We start from the raw sequence: 20,215 nt of genomic DNA on the forward strand, positions 1-20,215 counted from the left end.
TCATTAAGAACAAGCACAGAAACCCACAATGTCTTGGTAATAATTTTAGTATAAGAGTCAACCTTCAAGATAATGTGCATGTATCCTTTTATCTCTTGCAAGCATGTTTAATGGATATGGTAGTAGATTTACTTTAAAGTCTCAAACTATTGGGTTGAAAAATTTGCAATCGGATATCACTAGGCACAGTTGGTAAAAAGAGAGAAGCAAGAAAGGAGAGGGCCCTCTGTTTTGTGCGAATGAATGAATTTGCAAAATCCAAAATAGTAAATACATCTTTTTTTTCTTTTTTTTTTAATGAGAAATGAGTAAAGGGGATGATTGGAGTTGGTGTCTTCTACTTGAGCATGACCATAATGACATTCTACTCACTGAGCTTAAGTCTGTGAAAACATGAGATCCGAATTTTGAATAATCCATAGCTGTGCACCCAACTCCTTCGAAGATGCTACATTGAAAACACTAGTAAGCATGTACATCTTTTTGTTTTAAATGTACTTTTCAAATACAGTAATACAAATAAGGGCATCTAAAATAGTGAGAATTAGACCCTGCCCAAAAGAAATAGAAAAGTTATAGTGTCATGGAAAACGAAATATATGTATAAACAAATAAATAGAAAACGAAATTAGTACTATTTGGGGAAGTAAAATTAAGTCATAGAAGAGATATAGATATGTGGGAAAGAAACAGCAAGAAAATTATATGTGAATCGTTAATGATGTGTACACACTCATCATCAACGTATCAAGTATTTTTTCTCCTCCACGTTTTTCACGCCAAAGTATTTCTTTTTTCTCTTTTTTCAACAAATGGGCAGCTATACCTTTTCTCATACATTTTCTTGAATTTTTTTTTCGTTCGCTTCCAAATCTTTGTCAAGATTTACCCAAAAAAAAAATCTTTGTCAAATTTTTCTCCCGTGTCCCACACATCTTTGATCAAATTGTAATAATAAACCCTTCAAAATCAATTAGACCCACATTATCCACACACTCAAAATCAATGGATATATGTTTCTAGAAATTTATTCTAATGTCAAACTAGAAGGTTTTTTGGGTTTTCTTGGGGCTCAATTTATACATTTTCCTCTCACATTTTGAGTAACCATTTGAGAATATATATATATATATATAGTGAACGTGATCGATATTGCTTCATGTTTAAGATTAAGAATGCCTAAGATATTTCATTATTTTAGCTCAAGTGTGAAACAATTAACAAAAAATTTAGGTCCATTAAAATACAAGCCAAGTTTACCTACCCACACGCAAAGAAGACTGAAATATACGGCTGCTTGTATTTCTCTTCTTTGTTGCTTTACAGCATCTCTCCAACTGTTAAAAAGGGTCCAAGAAAACAAATCCTATCCAATCCAGCTTTGTCATTCTTAGGAATATTCTTCCCTTAAAAAAATATAATACCATACGTGTCACTTGTGAAACCCATATTCTTGATTGTGCAGTAATGTCCAGCAATCCAGCATTGTTGTTTGATTCCTCTTAATGCTCTCATTCTCAAGTCTGGAAATTTGAATCGTGAATGTCTAGCAATATTGCAGAGTCATCTTACCACCTTTCATTCGCTTATTAGCTTGTTGTACAACAAATTTAGTATTCACTGAGTTCCAATTAGCCCAATTTGTAAAATATTTTGTTGTCAAATAAAATATTTGAGATTCAATTCCTACTTACACTAAAAACTAATTTGTGTCTTGATTTAATAATAAAGAATTATTATCAGGAATGGATGTCATAGGTTAAAACTGCCTCACCAAAAAACATGGTATGCATGTAATTAAAATTTAAACTTTTTACTTTAGGGGTGTATTTGGATACCGCTTATTTTGCTGAAATTGAAAACTTATTACTGAAAGTACTGTAAATAAAGGTAAAAATTAGTTGAAATAGTATAATAAGCCCATAAATAATATCAAAAAATGTATGAACAGTACCGTGGGACCCACTATTTTTTAGCAAAATGCAAAAAAATTTCATCCCAACGCAATCTAAGCACAAGCTAAATATAATTCGATAGTTGAAAAAATTGGGAATTTGAGTTTTAGATGTTTTCATTAAAAAAAAAAAAAAAAAAATTGTTAACTATTTTTTTTTTTTTTTTGACGGAAAAATTGTTAACTAATTGAACTATTAAGGAACTTGACGAAATAATTAGGAAGACTTTTTCCATCCCCACACTCTTTCCCTAGTAAAGGGAAGAATAATGATTAGTTATCCAAAAATTAAATAAATAAATCAAAAGAGTTGTCAAGGCCGCGTTTGGAGGAATGATCTATAATAACACATCACGCATAGCATTCACACATCTCGCATAGCATTCACATCAAGTTACTCGACATCAAGTTACTCGATGTTTAAAGCCTTGCTTAATTAGATACACGATTGTGAGGGGCTGTTTGGGCATTTAAGTGGATAAGTGGTCCAATTTTAGTAACGTACCTTGAATGTTTTGAATATTTCAAGTAGTCATCAAGGAAGAACTCTTCAAGTCGAGAGTCTAGACTTTTGACTTTTGAGACTATTTAACAGTGTCTTTGGTGAATATATTTTGGGGAAGTAAATAATTTTTGACAGATACGGTTCTTTTTTACTTGGAAAAAAAAAAATCTTTCTTGAAAATTAACAATTTTCGGGAAGCACTCAATTAGGGTGAAAAATTAATACTGTTTTCTCTTTTCTGATGAGGGATATAGCTATTTTTTTAGAAGAAAGCTGTAAATTTCATTAAAGAAAAGTCAAATCAACTTGAATTACAGTATTAAGATGTGGAGGAACATCATTTATTCACACCATAAAACTCGTAATATGATTAACATATCTAGTTGAAAAACATGAATAAAACTAATATTCTGAAAAAATTCTACATAAAACATGGCATCTGAAATCAAATGACCAAAAGATGCTAAAGATAACTCCTCATCATTCAAAGAGTTAAATGTTTATTATCTTATAGTCACCTTCAAGTATAGCTTTCGAAATCTCAATTTCCAAATAGGGTAGTTCAAGAGCTCTCACAGCTGTATGGATCTAGTTGGTAGTTAATAATGTATTTCCGAATGTCTTAATAGATAGTTGCTTATTAATTAAGTTGAAATATTAATTTTTTTTGTATTGTCAAAATTGAGTGTGACAAAACACACCCCTTTATAGAGTTTTTTTTTGGAAGAACCCTTTAGACAGTGAGTCGGTATCAGAAAATGGTGTTAATAATTTAGACATCACAAGTTGTCCTATAAGCCACGAAAAAAGACGTTGCAATGTTGATATTAATCATGTCAACATGTGCTGATGTGCACTAATAAAGGCGACTCACATGGGATGGGTAGTTGTTATTTTGAGACCTAGCTATCAGTCTATCACTCCAACATGGCCTGGTTCGTGTTAATTTCTCAAAGACTTTAAAAATAAATAAATAAACAAATTTAGAGACTCATTAATTAAAAGACATGCACTATCACCATATGAGTTTGCCTGCTGTACCTACACGCTGTTCACGCGGCAACACCTCCTCCTACTGAAATTTCAGCAATGAAAAATCAAACCCCCTAATAATATAATATTACACACTCAAAAAAAAAAAAAAAAAAGAGAGAGAGAGTCGACTTAGTCCAGCTAAAGTCAATCACTCGGTCGGTCAGCTCTGCATGCCACGTTGACACGTTCTCTATAAAAGTAGATGAAAATAAATTTTGCTATTTATAGAAATTAATCTACTAATTTATTAATTCCCTTAGGTGAAAGAGGTCTTAATTGCGTAAAATAGAAGAGGAAATTTTGCTATTTAAACCATTAAATAAAATAGAAGAGGAAATTTCATTCACCTAAAAAGATATGCTATACAATAATTATATGGAATAAATAAATGAATGAATCAATATTGAATTAATAAATAAATGATGAACATAACTGAGATATTAACAGTGATTCGTTTCACAATCAATGAACAAATTCACTGTACAGAAACAATTCATTAATAAATAAAAAATAAAAATTCCCTAAAACAATCAAAGACCTAAAAAAAGAAAAATCCAATCCAAGAAATCAATCTTGTGAAGAAACAATCATGTCTTCTTGACTCATCAAGAACAATCGTGGCTTCTTTGTTGGCAAAGGAGATTCAACTTCTTGTTCCACCAAAAGCTGATGAATATTAGTACTGGTTTTCTTGTCGATCCAGAAGTCAGGCCTGGCTGGCAGGTTCAAGTCAAAGTCACGGTGGCTTTGGGTGGATCCACCGCCTTCAGAGAAAGTGACACCGCTGCTTGCGGCGGCGAAGGTGTTGTTACTGTTGCTGTTGGTGTTGGTATTGGCTGAGTTACCGCCTTCATAGTGGCAGCGTTTGTGGCCGCCTAAGGCTTGACCAGTGGGGAAAGTCTTGTGGCAGATAGAACACTCGTGGGTCCGACCAGAAGTGGAAGAAGTCAACGTGTGGTGGTTGTTGTTTTCGTTGGCGGCGGTGGCAGTGGCGGCGGATTTACGGTGGCTGGCTTTGTGTCCACCGAGAGCTTGGTAAGAAGGGAACGCTTTGTTGCATACACTGCACTTGTATGAAAGTTTCAGAGTCGGCGGCTCACTGGTAGACGTGGTGGCAGCGTCTCCGCCGCCACGAGCTAGCATGATGAGGCAAAGAGCGAGGTACTCTTCTTCTGTAGTTGGGTTTTCAAAACGGGGTCGCTTTGAGCGCTTCTTTTTCGCCCATGGCTCTGGGTATTGTTGATGTTCCATGTCTTCAAAGCTGAAAGGAGTGGGTGTAGTCGGAGAATTCAGAGCTTCCAAGGCCATAGTTCGAGACTAAAAAAGGAGATAGAGATGGGTAATTTCTTAGAAACAAAGAAAGTGTTTTTCTTTTCTTTTTTGAGTGTAGAAACTAGAAAGTAGAAAGAAAGAGTGAGTCGTGTTGTGTGAATTTGCTTTGTGGTATTTGTGAGTGTGTGTCTGTGTGTGTATATATATATATATATATGCGAAAATTAGGGGTTGGGTTGGGTTGGGTTGGTTTGGATGAGTTGGTGGGTCAACAAAAGAGAGGTGAGAGGAGGGTGAGCTTTGGGAGAGAAGAGAAGACTTCTTCCAAGTCAAAACTATGATACGCCTGCGCTAGTTAACCCCCACACACACACACTCTTTTAGATATGTATACTTTTAATTTCTTATTATTAAATTAATAATAAATAGGTATAGTTATAGTAGACCGACTTTGGGTCTTTAAGTGCGTGTAAACCACGCTTCTTTTTAACACGCTTCTATTCTATTTCTATTTTCTATTGCCTTGGATTGATTCTCAACTAGTTTAGACTTTAGACGCTTCTGCTGCTCATTGTTGCGATAGTTAAATTTTGTCCTAGCTAGCTACTATATCTATGATCTGTCTAGATTGATGAATATGAGATGGGGGGACAATACATTACGTGGAGTTAAGATATTAGATTAAGATAATTTCAAGATTTTTATTTTACCTTAAATACTATCATTTTGTATTTGAATTATTCATAAATTTTTGTAATTGTGACTTTTCCAAATAAGGATTAAATATATGTATAGTATAGTGTGACGTTTACAGGGGTTTTAATATATATAATATAAATTCATGAAAATTTCAAGTGTGTTATTTTATTTTCAAAAAGATATCTTGTTTGCATCTTAGAATGCCTTTGTGTTTGTTGAGATCTAAAAAGTCACAGTACTCAAGTCCAAAGAAATAAGCGCAAGGGAGCCACGAAAAAAAAAAAAAAGAATTGGTAAGCCCAAGAGGCTTGAAGCCCAAAAAAAAAAAGCATCAACAAGAAAAAAGGGAAGCTCATAAGCTTATGAGAAAAGAAAAAAAAAAAAAAAAAAGGGAAAAGAAGCCCATGTTAGAAGATTGAAGAAGAATGCTGAGCTGGGATCCTTAAAGACCACCAAAAGGCTCGGATCCCCCTAGGCGTGTAAGCACAGTCAACAAAAGATTAAGACAGTTCAAAAGAAAAAGACAAAAAAGAAACATAAGAAACAGAGGAGAAGCCACGTCCTTCTCAAGCGCCAAACGACCCAACAAGAAAAGGGAAAAGAATCAGTGACCTCTCATGGCGCAAGTGGGTAGCGCCTCGGGGAACCAAAATGAAGAGGTATAAAAAAGGGAATAGCAGCAGAAGACTTTCAAACCGGCAGAATGGAATTCCGCCCGTTTGAGAAAAAAGATAAAGAAGAGCTGCCAAAAATTGGATCGAGAAAGGTGTGACCTCAGCATGTTCCGAAATAGGTAGTCAGCCATGAACTTTCAAAGAAATAAAACTAAAAGGAAGAAAATGATGAAGAACAGGGAAACTGAGCCTACTGAGCGATGGGCACAATACATGCCCTGGTGACCAGAGGGCAAAACAGGGGAATCAATAGTTCCCTTGGGACTCCAGAATATCACTATAAAAAGGGGGGAAGGATAGCCAAGAGGGGCAAAGAATTTGAAAACGGGAGAACCATTGATAAAATTCTGTCAAGGAGAGAAAACTCAGAGAAAATTAATAAAATTACTTCCCGGTATCCTAGAAAAAGCCATTATAGCACATACTCGGATTCAAAAAGAATCAAACTTTACAAGTCTTAAAGGTGAGAATAACCATTTAAGACTGTAATTTTTGAGCTTGCTTGAACCTTATATCACATCTTAGTGAGTGAACTGTAATCATAATAAAGAAAATTCAATGAAATACTTTCCACTGATTTAAGGATCCCTAACCGTTACTTTGTACTTTTACTATTTTGTTATCTGCATTTACTTTGTTGTTTTGATTTGTTGTTCAATACAAATATCATTGTTTGTTAGTTTGTATGTATTGTAGGAAGCATGCCTTGTGCACCACTTGATTCTTAAATAATCCTTTAGCTGCGGTGAATCAAAACCCGGTCCACCAAACTACAACTATTCGGCCCGGAATCCTTGGGCCTGAGTGTTACAGAAAAAGCAGTCTCACAATGTTCTTTTTTTTTCCCCCTTTTTCTTTTTTAAATTGAAAAGCTTATTTGTTTATTTGTTAATACAATTATATTTTAAGATTAGAGTTTTTAAAAGTTGTGAATAAAAAAAAAAAGTTAATATACTAATATAAAAAAAGATTGTGAAAATTTACTATTATACATTCCAACAAAAATTATTAAGAAATTTATCAATGGAGTAAGTGGATGTAGTTATAATTTTGTATGTATTAATTTATTTTTGTTTTTTTAAATGTAAAAAGTTACTTTTTCAAGATTAAAAAGCAAAAAGTCTAACCAAATGAGCTCCTACAAAATTTGAATTGCTATTAGCTAAAGCCTAATAATAATAATAATAATGAAAATAGCGAGAAACATCCTTGGTTTGTTAAAACAAGGATTATGCTAATGAGTGCCCTTAAGCCACTAGTTAAGAATCCAGTTAAAAAAGAATTTTGACATCATTTTTATAGAAAATGAAAAAAGCTGTCAAAACATTAATTGTTTTTTTTTCTTTTCCCATAAAAATTTTCTTTAACTAGATTCTTAACCAGTACCCTAAGGGCACTCGTTAGCATTTTCCTTAAAAACAAATGCCATTACTCGTAATAATATTTTGCAACTAAAATGAAAGGACAAAACTTAGATACAATACCTTAGATACTGTACTTAGATTCCTCTCTTATAGCATCTTCAGCAAATTAGACAAATTTTTGAACTGTTTAGAGAATGAACAATGACTTTCACATTTTAGCTACCCACTTTTTCAATTACACTTTCCAACAGATTCTCTATTTCATTCTCTATCTCATTTAAATATTATTTCTTCATTCATTATTTTTTCTTTTTTTTAACAACTATACATCTTCCAACATTTTTTTATTCAATACCTTATTATTATAATAGAAAAAAATATTTGAAGAATGAACAGTAGTTCATCAAGTTGATGAGCTACTGTTCATGAGCCAAAAAAATAAATTCAGGTATAGAGTGTCTGTTGGAGTGTCATTTTGTGGGTTTACTCTCTATAATAGAGAGTATTTTGTGTTTAGAGAGCCTATTGGAGATGCTCTTAAGATTTTAGCCACGTGGCTACTTAACTAAAAAATACACTTTCATGTCATAAAAAAAATCCAAGTGGCAAAATTTTAAGAGGAGAATTTAAGGAACAGCACCTAAGTGTTGCCCAAAATGAAATATGGATTCATGAATTAATCTTATTATTTATTAAAATAAATCTATAAAAAAAAAGCCTACCTTTTTTTATAATTAATAAAAAATAATAATAATAAAACCCACCTTGATTTGGTGCATATCCACCAAACTTTTATTATATAGGCTTTTTAGATGAGTTGAGATCACAGGATCTAATGGATCTTATTCTGTTGATAGATATACTTACTTCAAAATTTTAGAAAAGTACTACATTTATAACATTTTCACAACAAATAATAATAAGTTTTTATTAGTTATAACTTGAAATTTGTTGTGACCATAGCATTTTTCTAAAAATTTAACCACATGATTTCAACCCACTTCTTTAGAAAAAGAAAAATCCCATGATTTGGAGGATTTACTTGCGATTACATGCCTCTAGCTACTTTATCTAATTAAGATTGTGATCTTATTAAATATTAATTGTTCACTAAAACTATAGTTGACTAGGATGAGTCAACTGACGAGTAAAAAAGTTTCTAAGAAAAAAGAGTAAAATATGCCCATGACACCATGAGATTTTTTTTTTTTTTTTTTTTTCTCTTTAGTATTAAAGGAACACAAAAATCATGTATTAAATTATGCACCAATTATAAAAAGAAATTGACATATTCATGATGGCATAAAGTATGGAAACATTATGCTAGGAGCTTCTTCCCTCTACGTTGCACCATATTTTTTTTTTTCTTTAAAATATTCACAACTTGCTCAAAACATATTAACAGAAAAAACCCAAAAAAAAAAGTATGAAAAGTTTAACTCCCCAACACTGAAGCTACCAAATCGTATTATAGCTAGAGCGAAGGGCAAGCTTAGAGAAATATTCCCATTAATTAAACATTACAAATAACTCAAGATATATTAAGTATTAACAATATTCAGTACTCAAAAAAAAAAAAAAAAAACCCATCTCCCAAAATTTCACTTTATATTTTTCTCTTTTTCCTTTACCTTTTTTATTATTATTCTTATTTTTTTTCTTCTATGGATCACTGTTTATTTGTATAGAACAAATGAACAAATTCCAGTACAATGATTAGTCTAATGTAAACAGTATTATGGTTTACACTAATTCACTGCTTGATTTGATTGTGCACACTCTCCACGCGCCCTTTTAGGCACTTGAAAAAGAATTACACTAATTCTTTTTTTTTTTTTTTGGGACAGCTAAACTTCGTGAGAAACATCCTCTATAATTATTAGCCATGTGTTATTATTACTAGTCCGATGATTATCCTTGTTTACTAGAAAATATTATGAAGCTTCCCTTTACTCACACCAAAGTTACCAACCCGTCCTCTCTCGCTTTCAAATACATTGAATTGGATGTATCAAAGTCATACATTTAGCTTTTTTTGGTGGTGTAACTACTAAAATCAAATTTTCTATAGTTTTTTTTTTTTTTTGTTATCATGATAATTAAAACTTCTGATCTAAATTTCTCTTTAAAAAAAAATATAATTTGGTATTTAAAATGATTTCAAACCATTTTTTTAGAGAATTCCGACATATGGTGTTCGTTCCTAATGATAGCTCTTTATTATCAAACAAAGACATCAATTAGTTTTTTGTGTAAGCAGGAATTGAACGTCAAATCTATTATTTAACCATAAAAAACTTTACTGATTGAGTTAATTGTAACTCATTACATAGCTATATATTATTGGCCTGCTTTTTTGTACTATAAAAATTGTTTTGGTTCGTGGCTTGTCATTAATGTTTATGCATGCAAGAATCAAGATGTAATAAGTTAAAGGATAGTACATTTTCAAATGTTAATCTACTCTCAATTTTCCTCAAAAAAAAAAAAAAAGTAGTACTCTCAAATGAAAATTTTGAGTGCACAAGATATAAAAATATAAGTCATACTAATTTGTAATTTTTAGCATCTTGAACAGACATATTTGAAAACAAATTTATTACATATATATATATATATATATGAAACAATTTTATTTAAATTGAACTTTTTCACTAAAAAAAATTTGTAAAGATATCATTCTGTAAAATATGCAAATTGTTATAGTAATCTATAGCATTTGTGCATACATATTTGAAAATAATTCCACTACATACATATGAAACGTTTTTATTTAAATTGAATTTTAGTCACTAAAATACCCTTGTAAAGTTTTGAAAATTTTAATCGTTAAGATTCATTGAAAATGTACATCAAATGAGTTTGAAGTGGTAGTGATTGAGTTTTAAAGTAAATTTTAAATTAGAAAAAGACTTGACATAAATTTTGAATATATTGCAAAAAAAATATATATTTTAATTTAATTGTCACCTTATCTTATATGATATTAACGAAAATATAAGATTCAAATCATCCTTTTATTTTCCAAATAAATATCATATTATTAAAAATAAAAATGGATTACCTAACACTTTAATTGCACTTTTATTTTAATATATATTCACAAATGACCTCATATCAATGTCAAATGAACTATCCAACTGAGCAAAGTACTACAACACTAGACTATCGAAGTAGCTTCACCGACCCATATGGTATGTCCCCAAGCGTCAAGCTTCGGGAAGCAACACGTTTCTCTTTCAAAAACAAACGTGTGTCAGTATAAGTGTCTTTTTTCACATGATGGTTTTGGGTTTGGCAATTGGCAATTGGCAATTTGGCATAACCCGCAAGCCACAAGCAATTGAAATTTAATTAATCACATCAAAGCCGTTCGTTGGGAGTCTCTCTAACACTGCCAAGTGTAATCTATTCTGCCACGTACTACTATTTCATATCCAGTCCCAATTCACACTTGAGAATTGTAGTGATACTGTGATACTGCTTACTGGTCCAGTGCTAATGCTATCAAGTAGAGGCGAAGGTGGTCGATACTGTACCATATCAGGCCGTATCATCAGTATATACATCAAAACGTTAACATTTCGTATTAGTTTAAATATCAGTGTGGTCGATTTCGTGCGTTTTGGCCAGGCATACCAATCGGTATAGAAATAAGCTCCTTTTTTCTCTCCAATTTTGTAATTTTTAAATTTTTGTAAGGACAGAATGATAATTTATTTACATTAACTTATTAGTATTATTTATTTTCTTTGTATGCTAAAGTCTAAAGTCTAAAATCATGAATAATTTATTCTGAATTGAGGTAATATTTTAGGGCAATGTTATATATATGTAAATTGTAAATCAGTATTGATCGGTATCGAAATATATCATTTTACTGGTTAAACTGATATAGCATCCTGTACGAACTTGACTCCCTTGGTATAAACATAACAATTTTTACAGTTTTTTTTTTTTAAATAATAATAATAATAATTGAGTTGACAAATTTTTATTGATTTTCATTTAGATTTATCATTGACACCACTCTTTTATTCATCATTTACAGCTTGCGAATTAGACCGGTGTGAATTTTTTTGTCAAATTATTTGTGCATTTAGACTTATTGGCCTACTAAATTTGGTTTGGTTTGGTTTCACCCATATTTTTCTGGACATAAAGCATTTATGAATTAGGCTGCCTTAAATCTTTGTGGTTAGGTAGCTCTTAAGAATTTTGTGTTCTTTTAAAATTTTGAAATAAATAATTTAAGAATGAGTGTTTTTATCAAATATTGGCTGATTTTAGAGGATTCGACTTGGATCCACGGCTTTGTGCATCATATTTTATTGAAATGTGGATATGTGTCAAATATTTAATATGTATCCACATCTCAATGGGTCCAGTGCACAAAAATACTAGATCCAATTATTGCATGGATTTGGATATTGTTATGTTCATCTTCATCTTCACGTGGATAACTTGTCAATCACTCACCCTACCATACTAGGGTAGGCAATTTAATATGAGGTCCTTTGCTCTTGACTTAGGGGATCTTGACTTGTGTGTGTGTGTGTGTGTGTTTTGGGGGGGGGGGGGGGGGGGGTTGATGTTTTGATACAAGGAGATAGAGAGAAAATAGAAACCACTAAAAAGATAGAATATATACTATTTTCCCTACCTAGTTGGAGGAAACGTGAGATGGAAAAAAGCTATTAAAGTACTAATTTGGTTTTCTAAGTATTTTATAAAGTTTAATTTGGTCTCTTAAACTATTAATTGTGTCAATTGGATCGTTCAAATTTTAAAACAAAAATAAATTTGATAAACCCTCATTCTATTCAAACTTTAACGAAATTATATGATATATGAAAAATGTATATAAATTATTAATTTTGTTAAAAATTTAAACATTTATGAGACGTAAGAACTAATTAAGATTTGATTCTGAAAGTTGATGAACTAAATTAATACGATGAGAATTGAGGGAACAAATTAAAATTTTTCTAATAAGTGAAGGATTAAATTAGTAATTTAGACACAAAAGAGAGGGTATTAAGGTAATAATATTATCCGCGTGGGGGTTGGGTTGGATATTTTTATGGTATTTTTTTATGGTGGTTTCTGCCAATTTTGGAGTATAACGAGGGAGATAAATAGCTTAATTTGATTAAAATTATTAAATTAAAATTTTACTTTACTTTTATGGTTTTTTTTTTTCTTTATCCCTTGGTAAAATAGTGGAGTGGGGATAGAATTTGAACCAAGTATCCATAACTTGTTGTTAGGGATATAATTGTGAAAATTCTTATCAACTATCAATTTGTTATTAATGTTAAGAAACAAAAGAATTTTAAACTTTTGTTTTTTCCTTCTCCCTTTCTTTCATTTATCCGAACATACCATTAGATATAAAAAATAAAAATAAAAACTTCCCCCCAACCCCTTTATTTATTCCCTACTTATCTCAAACATTGTTTTTTTTTTTTTTTTTTTTTTTTTTTTTTTAAATTTTTAAATGTGTATATTTAATAAATGAAAGAATTGAGTTGAAAAGAATTCCAGGTCATGTTTGAATGTTCAGTCATGACAAATCAAAATTGTTCTTCGAGATAAAGCACCGTATTCCAATTCCTATCATCTTTCTGGCTCAACCACTCAAGCTCAAGCATAATGTATGAGGTAAAAAGATTGGCTTTGAGAAAGAAACCAAAAACCAAAAGTTCCATTGATTCATACGTCTTTCCAATTCTGTGTACCAATGGAAATCGAACATGTTACTGAACTTGTGGAATGAGCCAATTGGATCACTACAGGGAAATGAATACGTAGCTTTGTGGCCAAAGTTAACACTTTAGTTTAGTGTGCCGTCAAAGTTTGGCACACTTTGTAGCAATTAACAAACACACTAGCTTACAATAAGTTTTGTTTGAGTTTTTGATCCGATCTTGTCCTTATTTATTTGTAACATTTTAGTGAAAGAAGGTACAAGTAAGCTAGGCTGTTGAGAATGAGATCATGTCTCACATAATCGTTTTTATTTTTAAATTGAAAATGAAATCCAATTTGTGAAATAATAATCTAGCATATTGACTTTGGGTTTAGTAGTTAAAGTTTCATTCTCTTCTCTCTCTCTCTCTCTATATATATATATATATATATATATATTTTTTCTATTATTGGAAATCAAGTGGAAACTTCCCAAGAAACTGAGGATGAAATTTCGATTCTTTTCTTAGTCTGCTGAGTAACTTGCTCTTCTAACATTTGAGTGAGGCTGAGTCATTCCCTACGTAATTAATTCCATCTAATAGTATGAAATATTAGATTGTTTCGGATTTTGGTTTGAATAGTCAAATTCTCTCCCGGTTTTCCATTTGTTGGGCAATCAAATTGAACCTTCAAGAGATCTAGGAAGAAATTGAATAAACCTTTTTTGTCAGTCTCTAGAATCTAACCTTCCCAAGCAATATGTATCAACATTCTTAAGAATTTAGATCACTAATATTATTATAAATTTTACTTTTTAAAAATTAATGTGGCAAGAATATGATAATTATTGGGTCACTTATACATTATAACAAATGAGTATTTGAGTTACTTTTTTGTGATTGGTTGCAAATCCCACTTGTTTGGGAGGGAAGTCAGAGAACAGTTTGGTAGAGACTCCAATCGGATAGAGTTTTTTTTTTTTTTTTTTTTTTTTTTTTTTTTTTTTAAGAAAGATTATTGTTAAGTAGTTAATATCTTCTATATATATATATATATATATATATATATATTAGTTCTAGGCTCGTGCGTTGCATGGTTTTATAAAAAAAATTATAAAATAAATGTATAAATAATTATATATTTTAATAGATTCAATAAAGGTAAAAGAAAAAATTATCAAGTGTAAATAATTATCTCACTAAAATAAGGGGTAAGATTTCTTCCTAAAACTAAATTAAATTGATAATTCCAAATTGAATTTTAAATTGATAATTATTTTAAAAAAAAAAAGTACTAAACAATTGATAAATCTAAAATTAATATAATCTTGATTATATTATAAATTAAAATTAAAGTTGATAATTCAAGAATACACGTGTAGAACATCTTGATAATTTGATGTAAAATAAAAATCAAATAAGAAAATTGTTAAATTTAATCTATTAATTCTAACCTTATTTAATCATTAATTCTAAGACCCTAACGCTAAGCATATAAATTAGATCAAACCTAAGAAAATTAGTTTAAACAAAATGCAACCAATACACAAAACCTAATCAATTTAATAAAAACAAAATACAAAAACAAAGAAGAAGCCTTTAGAAACTTGACAATATTTTCGAATATTTTGAATTCATTAATTAAAATCACATGAAGACAAAAAACCAATAATAACACTAAAGAAAATGAACAAAATGAAATTAATAATAATAGAAGAAAGAATGCATACTTGCATTGTCACGGGATTTAAGCATTCACATATTGAAATAAGTTTCACTTCAAAAAAGATATATAGGGTTATATATATTGGTAGAGTTCCATTTGAAATATAATTCATTTAAATATTATTGAAATTAAAGATATCTAATCAATGTGTTTGTTTTTATTTCATAAAAATTGGAATTAAAAAAAAAAAGGTCATATGAATATAATGAAAAAAAAAAAAAAAAAAAAAAAAGGAGTTGATTCAACACAACGTAACATATAAAAATTTAAAAATTTTAAAAAAGAGAGAGTAGGAAAACGTGATCAATAACTATAAGGAATTTTGATATATATATATATATATATATATATTTTAAATGTCATCAATGTAGAAATTATCAAATTATTGGAGATATATATTGTTTCTTGAGATAGATTTATATTAATCATCTCTTAAAGAATTTGGATTGTGCTTATCCCTTAATAGTCAAGTTTTGTAACTTGATATTCTAATAAAAAAAATATTAATTTAATAATATTAAAATTTTGAAAATTTAGATGATATATATTATCTAAATTAAAATTTTGTATTTTAAATATTATCCCCCTAATTTAAGAAATATATCCTAATAAATAAATAAAAAATAATGTTAATTAGATGATAAATATTATCTAAATTAAATTTTTGTATGTTAAATATTATCCCTTAATTTAAGAAATATATCCTAACAAATAAAAAAATAATGTGAATCTAACTTTATTTAATGATAAGAATGAATTAGAGTCCTGGTAGTATATTATTCATTTTTAGTTCTTTAAAAATCTAAAAATTTAATAAAATTTCTGTAATTTGGTGAAGCCATGTGGTGCAACCACGGCGTCCAAACTCAACTTTTATTTTATATATATATATATATATATATATATAAAAGGAGAGTTTGAGTTTGTTTTGCATTTAGATGGCAGCTTTGTGAGTCTTCTGGTTTTGTTGTTCGGTTAATACCATTGAAAAAGTTTGCAATGCAATGGCCTATAAATTACTTTTTTACCTCTAAAAGCAATTATAGGTTAAAGAAAGTTAAGGTGTTTTTTTTTTTTTTTTTTTTTTTTTTTTTTTTTCCTTTTTTGGGGTCTTTTTGTTTGGTACTTCCTTTGAAATTACTCTATTATGGTATTATCCCTAGAGATATGGATGGGCTAAAAAATTGTGAGGATCTTATAGTCTTTTTGTTCTCAAGTGTATTATGTAAGCCTCTTCGATTTTAGAGTCTAATATTCATTTTCATTTCTCAATATCCTCAAATAATAATGCCTATATAAGCCTCTTCAATTGTAATGTTGCTTATCTAAGCCTCTTCTATTTTTGCAGATCTTCTATATCTTTTCTAATCTATTTTCACTTATAACAAGTGGGAGAGGGTTCAAATCCAAGTTTTCCATGTAAAGAGAACAAATCAATTGTATTGAACTACATGGCTCTCTCTATTTTTCTTTTGGATAGGGAAGTTACATGTTTCTTGACCTTTCTTTATTATCAAAATATCCCTCGCACAAGGTGCATGTTCAAAACTAGTAATATATGAGGACACCACTTAATCCAAAAACTTAACTCATTAATTTAGGCCAAACTATGTTGTATTAATCACTCAATCTTATTATTATTATCTAATCTTCACTTAGACGTGTATATCACGTCTATCTAAATAAATATTTTAAATAGGTTACAATAAAATCTTAGAACTAAATTCTTTGGGGTTGTCAAGGGTCTTGTAGTTGAATTAGTACTTCTCAATACATAAAATACCTGGGAGTCTAAGGGGAAAAATGTTTGAATTACAAAGTTAGTAGCATATTATAATTATCTCTTTAAAAAAGAAGGGAAAAAAAAAAAGTCTTTAATGGACTGTCCCACATGTGTGCCTATTTGGGCTTTGCCCAAATGAAATTTCGTTTGGTAGGTTTTTGAACTCGAGCTCATCTCATTGGAGGAGTTGGATATGCCAATAAACTTAAAGGTTGTTGGCAACTTAGCTTAATTATCCTAAAAAAAAAAAAACCTAGTCTAATTAGCGTAGTATATATGATCAACTTCGAGCCTAAAACTCAAGTAACGAAGTTGTTTTCTTCAATGGATTCATAAGTATGTGCTTCTTAAAAACTGAAGGTATTTCTCTACTTTGTCCCTTCAAAATTATTGGTATTTGACTACATTTTCTAGTAAAGTATCAAAAGAATATGGAATGGACCTCCATAGAGATTAATGCATTTCCTTAGAATGTGAGTGTGTTCATAAGAACCAAATATAAACCGTGTGCAAATCCGAGTAGCTAAAAACTCAGACAAACGGATAAATTTTTAATTAAACAATTTACCACCAAGTGCTAAAATGATGACAGTTTGATTGTTCACCAATACTAGACCAAGCCACCAACCCATCTTAATTAGTTGAAGACTATTCAAACTTAACTTCTTAAATTTACAGTCAACTCTCTATTTTTTAATTTATAATATCTGACATTTACATATCTTCAATGCAAAATAAAGTTTTACTTACTTTTTTTTTTTTTTTTTTTTTTTAGAGGAAAAAGTTTTACTTTGCTTTGACTTTTCTTTTTCTTTTTTCTTTTTCTGGATTGGCCGTGGTACAGTTATTGACTGGACTTACTCTATTGACTATTGACCCATATCCGCAATACTCTCTCTATTTTTCGTCATGCACACGGCAGCAATGGTCTCCATATGGCTGCGGCTTAGGCTAGCCAGAGTTAACATTAAGACCAACCCATGACCAACATTGGATTTTCAAATAAATATCTTCCAAAATATCTGAGGGAATATTCATTTTTATTAAAAAAATAAATAAATAAATAACATTCCTTTTTACACAAATCCAAAAAAAATTTCCAAATTCCAGGTCCATGATCTAAATCAATTGGGTCCATGGGCACAAAATAAACATGCCAACGAATTCCCCCACGCCTAAACTAACCATTCACTTTCTTGTCTTTTTTGCATGGAAATTACTTGACAAATATTAATAAAATCCTTTCCAGCGGATGGGGTAATAAGCTCTTGGTGCTTGATTCCTTCGTTCATGCAAAAGGATTTTATGGCCATATATATTAGTAAATGTACTTAAAAATAGGGGTGTCCAAGTGCAACCAATACCCGACCCACCCGGCCAACCCGTCCGATCCGGCTCGAGAATTGGCCGACCCGATGTCAGTGATAGTCGGCGGTGGGTCTTTGCCTCCAGAATCTGAAAACCACAGGTCGGTTTGCGGGTTTTCTCCCCAGAACCCGAAGAAACCCAACTGAATCGATCAAAAGAGCAATTTCCAGCGAAATTTTTTAGATCTGGTGAGATCTCAGCTAGATCCATGGAATCTCCACCAAATTTGGCGAGATCTCGCCGAATCTAATGAGATTTTGCCAAATCCGGCAATAATAAGGTGAAAATATCACCGAATTTTTGCTGATTTTGCCGTTAACTCGCCAACTCCGATCAAACCGACCGCCATCCGTTGAAGGTCGAATCCGCCTGATCCGATCAGCCACTCCGATCAGCGTTGAGTTGAAATTCTGGCCATCCAATCTGGTTAGGTCAGTTCTAGATTGGGCAAAAACCTGACCCAGACCAACCCGTAGACAGGCCTATTTAAAAAGTGTAAATGCCCATGCTAGTAGCTGAATTCCATATATAATACATTTACTTAAAAATATTCCTACACGCTAGGCATATGTACTTGCTATATATATGTTTTGGTAGTACATGTCTCACATGCTAGATATACTTTTGCATGCATATGTATATATCCTTCTAGTGCACTCGCATGCCAAGTATATGTACACATTTTGACTTCACATGATAATAATGATATGAATATATACCTATTTGTATATATCTCACCCGCTATACATAGTTAACATACATCCATGTCACATGTTTTTTCAAAAGCCAAATTACCAAATTAATGAGTTACCTTTTAAATAATAGAAATCAAGGATGTAATGAAAAAGAATGTACCATCTTAGGATAGAAATTGTAAGGGTGTTTAACACATTCTTCACATGTAATAGAATTCTTACGTCTGTCTGTGGTTCAAGACAATTGATTTACCCTTTTAGCTTAGGAACCTTAACGTAACCTTTAATTAGTTAGGAATAAAATGAATTAAACATGGGTGACCAATCTGACAGGAATGATAGTTTGGGCCATTGCCGCTCAGGTGTTAGTTTCTATGACAACTCTTTGTTAGTTACAAATGATAGTTGTGTGTGTAAGGTTGAATTTTATTAATCATTTTGTTGGCTTTATTCCGTACCAAATTTGCTTGTATTTTAGCAATTAGTAATCCTGTATTTAGGTGGGAATTATGTAAGGGTAGTGTGTGAGAGAGTGTGAAGAAATGCTCAAGATTGTGCAAAGAAGTAAGGACTCGTGACTGGATCTTGCAGGTGGCTCACGGCTTGCAAGCTGCTAGAAGTTGCACATGTGTCAAGCATGCCAGAAGCTGAAGAGTCACGCCAGCTGTTGCACTATAGGACAAAAGTCCCAGGTTGGCCTGGCTGTTAGCTCATGACTTGAACTCGCGACTCAACCCAGTCACGAGGTCAAGTCGCCAGAACACCCTATTTAGGAAAAACTGACTTTTCACATTCCTTCTCACCCTACTATATATATATATATATATATATATACCCTTATACCCACAATATTTTGAGAACTTCTAGAGAGAATTTTGAGAGAGAAACCCTAGAGAAAAACAAAATTGATTCATCCACAATCTTCACATAAAAACTCTTCAAATTCCTCTACTCTCTTCCTCTCTATTTTCAAATCCTTGAGAGGTACATTACCAAAACCTTTTCTCACCATACCCATATCTGTGAGGAGGCCATTTGGTGTTTGGGAAGCAGTTAAGAAGGGACCAATTTCATATTGGTAGACGCTATGGTCAAATAGCGAAATCCGGCAAGCTAAAGAAGAAATAGGTTCGGCGTAACCTCATGGGAGTAGGAGCTTGGAGGGTTTAAGTACATTGGGTAGATTAGGCTTGGAGGATCTTCTGCTATTCATGTATTCCAACTACATTCTTTAGTGGATTGTTTACCGCTTAGAGGGTGGCGGAGAGGTTTTACGCCGAGGGCTTCGGTTTCCTCTTCGATAACACATCAAGTGTTGTCCTTGTGTTTGCATCTCTCTTCCCTTAATTTTTTCCATTTAATTTCTGCTATGAATGTGATTTTATTTGGTTTAGATTGTTTATCAATTCTGTATTAAGCTTATTTTCATTTTCCGCATATTAATTGT

At 31.2% G+C, this 20,215-nt stretch overlaps 1 protein-coding gene across 1 annotated transcript; it reads right to left on the bottom strand.

The window, feature by feature from the left end:
- Window positions 1-3,877: 3,877 nt before the first annotated feature.
- Window positions 3,878-4,957, bottom strand: LOC126706385 (zinc finger protein ZAT10-like). Its single transcript, XM_050405803.1, has one exon. The coding sequence runs from the start codon at window positions 4,800-4,802 to the stop codon at window positions 4,062-4,064; it is 741 nt and encodes a 246-aa protein (XP_050261760.1). The 5' UTR covers window positions 4,803-4,957; the 3' UTR covers window positions 3,878-4,061.
- Window positions 4,958-20,215: the final 15,258 nt, after the last annotated feature.

Source organism: Quercus robur, chromosome 11 (genome assembly GCF_932294415.1).
Source record: "Quercus robur chromosome 11, dhQueRobu3.1, whole genome shotgun sequence".
NCBI lineage: Eukaryota > Viridiplantae > Streptophyta > Magnoliopsida > Fagales > Fagaceae > Quercus > Quercus robur.

What these genes read in the sequence shown, in the direction of transcription:
- LOC126706385 (XM_050405803.1), bottom strand. Translation starts at nt 4,802, where the DNA reads ATGGCCTTGGAAGCTCTGAATTCTCCGACTACACCCACTCCTTTCAGC.